The 8,171-nt window shown below is 64.1% G+C and overlaps 2 protein-coding genes across 2 annotated transcripts; one reads left to right on the top strand and one right to left on the bottom strand.

Moving 5' to 3' along the window:
* Positions 1-467: 467 nt before the first annotated feature.
* AMSG_05711 (uncharacterized protein) lies at positions 468-1,899 on the bottom strand (the record flags this gene model as incomplete). Its single annotated transcript, XM_013902303.1, has 4 exons — positions 468-557; positions 816-1,382; positions 1,585-1,650; positions 1,699-1,899. 4 exons carry the CDS (start codon positions 1,897-1,899, stop codon positions 468-470), a joined length of 924 nt encoding a protein of 307 aa, XP_013757757.1.
* Positions 1,900-2,433: 534 nt separating this feature from the next.
* Positions 2,434-8,010, top strand: AMSG_05710 (uncharacterized protein; the record flags this gene model as incomplete). Its single annotated transcript, XM_013902302.1, has 1 exon — positions 2,434-8,010. The coding sequence occupies one exon, from the start codon at positions 2,434-2,436 to the stop codon at positions 8,008-8,010; it is 5,577 nt and encodes a 1,858-aa protein (XP_013757756.1).
* Positions 8,011-8,171: the final 161 nt, after the last annotated feature.

Below are 8,171 nucleotides of genomic sequence, written 5' to 3'. Positions count from 1 at the left end.
TCACCTCCCCCAAGTCGGACGACCGCAGATCCCTCGTCGGCGACCTGGCTGCCATGAACCCCCACTGTGGACTCAACAAAGCTGATGCCTGCATTCCATCGCCATCTCAACTTCCATACGACTGGCTGACCGCTCCCTCACCCTCCCTCGCCCTAGCTACTCTGAACACAAGCCCCCACAGACACAGCCGCACGGAGGACCATGGCCATCAGCCCGATCCCATGTTTCATGACGCAGACAGCACCACCCTTTCACACCACTCTCTACCGCTAACCGTTGGATGAAGGCTCTAACAATACTAACAATCAAAAAGGCAGGCGCAGTCACCGAGCTGCGACGGCATCGCAGCAGGAGTGTCGGTACCGCACGATCACGCCAGCATCGTCGCTCTCCCCCTTGCCGACAATCGTGTCCATCCGTCCGCCGTGCCTCGCAGAAGACCAACTCTGACGTTGTCGCCATCAGCTTCACTCACCAAAGTCGTCATCAGCCGCCACATCGCCCGCGACAACCTCATCAGCTGCGCCCGCGGCGCTCGCGCCCGCCCTCGTCCGCGTCTGCCGATCGCTACGTCCTCGTCGAGGCTCGCCTTGGCGGCAGCTGCTCGGCCCAGATCGCCTCGATTTGGTCACCGCGCTGACTCGCAAGCGCGTAGCCACTGCACCGAGCCCAACCGCCCCGTGCGACTTGGTCGGCTGTAGATCGGGTCGGAGGGGGGTCGCAGTTGGGGCTGTCAAGAACGGGAGCGGTCGATCGAGTCGGGGGGGTAAGGCTGGGTGCAGCAGTTGATCACCTCTCCGATGGTGCCGGCTGACATCAGAGTCTGGAACTCCGAGCTCGGCTCCCTGCCAGGCCGCCACGGATTCCATCGCACGAGTCGACACGGTCTGCTGCCTCTCCTGCTTGCCACATCTCGGCGCTGAAGTGCTTGAGCCGCTCGGCGCCGCATCGTCTACCGAGGCCACTGCCGACACGAACATACGCCAGATGCGCTCGGTGTCGTCGAGGCCATACAGCAGGTAGATGGCACACAAGATGGCCTCGGCTTGTATATCGTAAGAGTCCGAAAGCACAACTTCATCCATGCCAGTGGCCTTGAGATACTGTTGACACGCTTCCCGTGACTCCATGTCCTGCATGGCGCTCGCCATCGGACCCACATCCATGGCGCTGTCCTCGAGTGAGAACAGCTGCATCCGACCCATAAGGGTGAGCACCGTGTCACCGATAAATGCCAGCCGCTTGAACGGTGTGTCGCTCTTGTTCGACGCGATGGCCGTGGAAGGCGTTGCACATGCCGACCGCACCCTCGCTCGCAACAGAGTGCTGCCTCCAGGCATGGCCACGCGGAAGGTGCTCGCCTCCAGATCTGCTGTCCCAACCTTGCAGTCGAGGCCGATCCACCCCAAGCCACCATTATTGCCGCCCGACCCTTTCATCGCCGCATGTGCGTCAATCCCGCGATCGCCGCCGCCGCCGCGTCCGACTCCCTCCACTGCTTCGCGACTTTCTCCGCGACGAACGGTGCCGACTCGACCGCCACCACCGCCTGCTTCGCCGCAACTCGTGACCGCTGTGGTCAACAGTGTCCAGTACGCCAGCTGCGCCCATGTTAGAGTCGACCCAGACGTCGAGCGCGTCGCGCCCACTCTCGTGCCGGCCGCCAGCCGTCTATCCAGCACCTGGTGTGGCAAAGACGGCCGATGACTCGATCAACGCGTTCAGCAGCGCGAGATCGTCGGTGGCCGGTACACTGACGTGCCGCGTCTCATCGACGCTCCGCATGTGCCGCAGCGGCAGACCGTCGTCAAACAGCACAGACCGCATGGCTTCTGTCTGCGACGCATGGCGCGCCGACATCTCCGCCAGCGCTGTCTCGTCATGGCCCACATCGCCCATCACCCGCCGCATCCGCTGCTGCAGCACCGCGATAAGCTTCTCCTTCTCTTCTTTGCAATTTGGTCCTTGATCTTGGACGGCGCCGTGCGATAAACTGTCTCCATAGCCTCCACGTCCCAACAAATTTTACCACCACCACCCCCCTCCCCCCCCCCCCCCCCCCCCCACTGCCCACGGCCACGCCCACCACCCGCACAAGCCAGACCACACCCCACTCCCATCATGCCCCCTCTCCTCGCCCTCATCCTCATCCTCACCCTCACTCACGCCATCGCATCCGCCACCTCCACGCCCCTCCCGCCATGCTCCACTTCACCAGCTAACACCACCACACCTGCCACGCCGCTTTCCCTTGCCCTTCCCACCGCCACCTTTACGGCGCTCTCCACTTGCGTGCCTTCACCACATGCACCCATCGCATACTGTCCATACGTGTCATACGTCACCGCACATTCTCTCTCATCGTCATCATCGTCATCATCATCATCCACACCGTCATCTCACATAGTCATTACCTCGCCGGACACAACCAACATGCTCTTCGGCCCGCTTCTCCTCGCCCACGTCGACGACGATGACTACCTCGACATCGTCATCGCCATGGCTACCACCGCCGTACCAACCAATGGCTCGTTGTGGCTCTATCCTGGCTCGCCCGATCCGCTTGTTTTTGATACGCCTCCCACCCTGCTCCTCGGGAGCCATGCCGCAAACGACGTCCTCGTCTCGTGTGATCCGCAGTACTACCACTGGGCCGCCGCCGTCGTCGCTGACAACGCCGATGGTCTCTATCTGGTCTTCCGCCACTCTGTCACCGACCCCGTTGGTATCCACTTGGTTGCGCTCCACTTGGCCTCGCCGCTTCCTGCCCCTCCTTCACTCTCCTTCACCGTCCTGCCTGACACTGCAGAGTCTTCGCTCTTCTCCGGCACCATCGTCGCTGCGATGGGCCCGGCCTCTGTCGCCGTCGGCCTTGGAAACACGCTCACCATTGTTGCTCTTCCACTGGCGCATCCTCCGCCGATGCTCCCAATTTCCTGGCCGGCTGCCTTCTCGGCTGCAACCATCACCTCGCTCACTGTTGCCGATCTCGATAGTGACGGAGCCCTTGATCTGGTCGTCGGCGGCATCGCGAGCTCCGATCCGTCGACGGGCTTCCTCGCTGCCATTCTCATGTCCCCCCTGCCCGCCTCGCTCGTTCCAGTCATCGTCGCCTCGATCAACAACAACAACTTTGGCTCGTTCTCCGCACCCATCGCCCTCGCACCCTGGCGCTCCCCGCGTCCGTACACCACTACCTTTGCCTTTGCCACTGTCGCCGGCGTCTTTACAGACTCTGCCGCCCCGGTTGTCTTCACGTTTGACGTCATCTCCGCTCCCGAAACCCGCCCACGCATCCGCACTCTCTCCTCCCTCGTTGTCATCCACCAATCCGATGCGACGATGATGTCGCCGCCGGCCTTTGCCGTTCTCCCCGCTTCGCTCACCACTACGTCCGCCGTCCCGTCGCTCCTCGCCGTCCAGTGTATCGTCGCTCAGCACATTGGCTACGTGCTTCACCTCCACGCTGTTGTTCCGCCGCCGCTCCTCTCACCCATCCCTCTCCTCCTCCCATCCGATCTCGCTGCGGCCAAGATCCCCACCTCCACTTCAGCCGTCGTCGTCGGTCTTGTCGACGCCGACACTGAGCCCGACCTTGTCGGTCTCACATTTGGCTTTGGCATCTTTACCTGCATCAACACGCTCCATGACTTGTCTCAAGATGCGCCCTTCCGCTGCATTACAGGTCCTTCACTTGTCCAGGATGCCATCTCTTCCATCAGCGACGCCGCCATCGCCCTTGTTGATCTTACCGGTGACGCGGTTGTCGACCTCCTCGTCGCCATCAGCGCCATCGATACCAGACCCGGTGCTCTTCTGTACGCTGCCAACCTCGGCCACGGCGTCTTCGCCGCCCCTGTCGCCATCAAACAGCTCGACACCCTCCTCGACGCCACCGCTATTCCTGGCCGCCTCTTCTATAATGCTCCCATCGAGACCCTCTTACTCGCCCACACCTTTCCACTCTACTCGCTTGCACTGCTGCGAGTTGCCGCGCCGGTCATGGATCCATCGCGCCTAGTCGTCACCCCTGTCGACCTTGGCGTCGATCTCAGTCCCATCGCTGTCTCCGCCATTGTCGTCGCGCGTATTGCAGGCTCCCGCCCTGGCACCGCAGACGTCGTCGTCGCCGACCCAATCTCTAATGCTATCGTCCTCGTCTCCAACCCGGGCACGCCAGGCCTCACCTGGTCGTCATCCTCGCTCGCGCCAGCCACAGGCTCCGTCATCGGACTCGCCGCCGGTCCGCTCGACCCGCCCATGCCCGGCTCTGACCCGCTCGACGACATTGCCATTCTGGAGCAAGCACTTGCGCCAGGCGGGGACTTTCGCGTCCGTGTCCTCCTCTCCTCGCAAGCGCGATCCTCTCCGCTGCAGCGCATCCTCACCCTTCCGCCCTCGCTCGCGCACACCGGCCTTGACTGCGCCGTCGTCGACATGCTCCTCGTCGACCCACGGAACTGGCTCGGCAACGACATCATCGCCCTCTGCAAAGACATTGTTGTCGTCTGGCCGTCGCATGGAGCCAACGCTACCTTTGCGGCTTCCTTTGTCGTCTCCGCTGCCACACATCTCATCCTCCCCAACACCATCAGCCTTGCCCTCAGCGACTTTGACGGCAACGGATGGCTCGATCTGCTCTTGGTCGGCTTCGCTCAAGATGGGCCGTCGTTTGACCTCTTTCTCCACCTGCCGTCGCCCTGGCTGGACGATCCGTTCCCGGACACCTTTGTCGCCGTCCCGCCAAACACCGCCGCATGTGCCTCGCCGGCCTCCTTTGCCTGCCTCGCCCTCGCCATGTCTCGCTTCTCCCGCTGCGCTGTCACCACTGCCGTCGTCACCTCCTCATTCACCGGCTGTCCAACCTCGCGACATCTCGCGCCCTCGCGCTCGGGTGTTCTCCTTGGCGACGCGCCGTCTGCAGGCATCGCCTGCTCCTCCGCTGGCGGCGTTGTTTTTGACGTCGCGCAGGGCATCGACCTCACGTTGACCTCGCTCGCGCTCAGCGGGGCCTCGTCCATCGCCGCTATCAACGGCGCGGCCCCGCTGCGAATCGCCGGTATCGACGCCAGGCTCGAGCTCCACAACACAACTGTCGATGCCTTCTTCAACAGCGGCACCCTCACTTCTTCTATCCGCTCGCTCGGAGTGGGCTACGGCGGCATGGCACTGGTGCTCGACGGCGGGACCGTAGTCATCCGCAACTCGTCGATATCCTACTGCTCGGCCTCGGCCTCGGGCGGCGTCGTTTACGCCGTCTCCAGCTCGGCGACAAGTCCGTCGTCAGTCATTGTCTCCAACTCGTACCTCTCCAACAACCAGGCCCCCAACGGCGCCACTTTTGCGGTGGGTAGCCACGCGAAGGTGTCCATCACTGCATCGCGGGTGAAGAACTCGCTAGCGTCGGTCGCTGGTGGCTTCATCGCCGCCGATGGCCACGGCGTCAACATCTCCGTCTCGGGCACGGTAGTCGAAGCCACTGCCGCATCCATCTGGGGCGGCGTCTTTGCTTTGGTTCCGGGCGCCCGCCTCGTCGCCACCGACAACACCTATGTCGGCAACTTCGCCATTCTCGGTGGCGTGCTCGGTGTTGCTTCCCGGACAGTACTCGACGGCGTCGGCTACCAGAGCAACTTCCTTCCCATCGCCCTCCCGCACTTCCGCGACATCCGCGCCACCGAGTTGGTCCTCGACGGCGCCGTCTTGATAGCCAATCGTGCTGTCTACGGCAGCCTGGTCTTTGCCTGCGGCGCCTCATTCTCCGTCACAGGACCAGTCGCGGGCTCAGGCAACTCGGCGTCGTCGGCAGGCTCGGTCGCCATGGCCTGCCCGCCGCACAATGCGTCAGCTACCATCACACTCGCAGACTTTGTCATCGCTCCGCCCTCTACTCTTGCTGCTCTCGGCGCTACCTCCACCTCGCTCACCTGGGGCGGTAGCCTCGCATCGTCGCCGATTCGCCTCGAGTGGGCCGCCGGCATAGCTGCCCTCAACGGCTCCACCGTCGTCTCGGGCATCCCGCTCGCGCCGCGCTTTGCGCTGGCCATCTACGACGCCGTAGGTAATGTCATCACCGACAACGCGCTGCTTATCTCGCTCGTGCTCCCGAGTAGCGTGACCACCTACGGCGGTTCGCCTGACGTGGCCGTCTCCACCACCGCCAACGTCACTTCGCTCGCCTCGCTCGCCCTCGCCGCCACAGATCACACCGTTCTCGACACTGACGTGGTCGTCACCGCCGTGCTCAAGGTCTCGCAAGCGAAGAGCTACATCGAATCGACGCCCATCGTCATCCGCCTCGCCTCGTGCCCGGGCGGCCGTCCGCCGGTCCGCCAGCCTTCAGGTGGACTCGTCTGCCTCTGCGCCGCCAACGCCGAGCTCATGCCGCTCGCCGCCGATGGCTCCCTTGGCTGTGGATGCGAGCCCGAGTTCTGGTCGCCCGCCGTTCCGGTCGCTGCCTGTGTCGTCTGCCCACCCGGCGGCGAGTGCCACGGCGGCATCGCACGCCCGCGTGCTCGCGAGGGTTACACTCCCACTGGGAACCCGGGCTTCTTTCTCCACTGCCCCGAGCCTGAGGCCTGTATTGGCGACGGGGCCTGTATCGACGGCACTGAGGACCGCCTCTGCGCCCGATGCGCCCCAGGCTGGTTCGCCCCGGGCGCTGGGCTCGGAAAGTGTATCCGCTGCAAGCTCACTGCCACCGGTACCATCGTCGTTCTCGCGGCCCTCGGCGTCATCGTCGTCATCCTCCTCGCCGCCTACATCCTCACGCCGCGCGGCAGCAGCCGTCGCTCGCGCCACGGCTCCATCCAGATCGCACTAGCCAATAGCAGCACACTGTGGGTGCGGCTGAAGGCGCAGACGGGCAAAGTCAAGACCGTGGTGGCGTCGCTAGCACTCGAGGCCGGTATCTGCGTCCTGCTGGCGGTCTTTGGCCTCGCCGAGGCCTGGGAGGTGGTGGCCATCGCCTGCGCCCTCATCGCCCTCACCCTCTACACCATCATCGACAAGCCAAACAAGGCAGAGCAGGCAGAAGCAGCACTCAAGACCATGGTCGTCTTCCTTCAGACCCTCTCGGTCGTCCTTGGCTCGACAGCCGCTGCCGACAGCGCCTCGTCCTCGCTCGCCACCACCCGCAACATGCTCGAGCGGGCGAGCCTCACCCTTACCGGCATCGGGTGCATCGGTGCCCACCAGCTCGGCCAGTTTTGGGTCTTTGTCCTCCTCACCGCCGGCCCTGTCGTCGTCTGCCTTGTTCTTCGCCTCGTCCCCGACTACGCCGGAAATCGCCGTCGTGCGGACCTCGCTGCAGGCACTCTTGGCTACCTCTTCGTCTTTCCTCTCATCCAGCGATCACTGGCCTACTTCTCCTGCGTCCCCGACCCGACTCCGGGCGTCCACGCGTCGTACCTCGACTCGGTGCCGTGGGTTGCCTGCGGCTCGCGCGAGCACATTGCCCTGATCGCCTCGGCTCTCACCGTCCTCCTTGCGATTGCCGCCCTTGTCACCGTCGCAATCACCATCGCACGCACCGCTATCGCTGTCGAGCGCGATGGTGGCCACGACGAAGCCGAGCACACGCTGCCGCTGCTGGACAGCACAGGCGAGCATCGGTCGGGTGGCCACAGCCATCATCACCCGCTGGCTTTTCTCTGGGAGGCCTTCCGGTCGCAGGTGTGGTGGTTCGAAGGCGTCATTTTTGCCCGCCGCGTGGCCATCGCCACCATCTCGGCCGTCGTTCCCCACGACTCGGTGTTTGTAGGCGGCGGGCTTGCGGCTGTGGTGGCGCTCGCCCTTGGAGCCCACCTCCGTTGGCACCCGCTGAGCGATAGCCGAGCCATGCAGCTCGAGACCGCCTCGCTCGTCGCCACCCTCGTCGTCCTCCGCATGGTGTCCATGATGGACGCCGCCACCGCCGCATCAACAATCGAATCCCTCGCCGCCACTGTTATTGTCGTCATCGTCGCCATGCTCGCCTACGCCGTCTCGGTCGTCGTCGGCTCGCTCTGACTCGCCGCGCAGACTACTCTCTCCCTCCCCCGCCGATCTTTGACGGGGCGGGAAGCCAGGCCACCCACCCTTGGATGACGAGGCGCGACGATGATGGCGGGCACTCCATGAGTGAGGAACCAGCCGCTTCGCATCGCCACCCAGCCGCGAGTGTTGGTGGC

This window comes from Thecamonas trahens, assembly GCF_000142905.1.
Source record: "Thecamonas trahens ATCC 50062 unplaced genomic scaffold supercont1.24, whole genome shotgun sequence".
Classification (NCBI taxonomy): domain Eukaryota; order Apusomonadida; family Apusomonadidae; genus Thecamonas; species Thecamonas trahens.
Note: the sequence above shows the minus strand (reverse complement) of the source record. Positions and strands in the feature narration are given on the sequence as shown.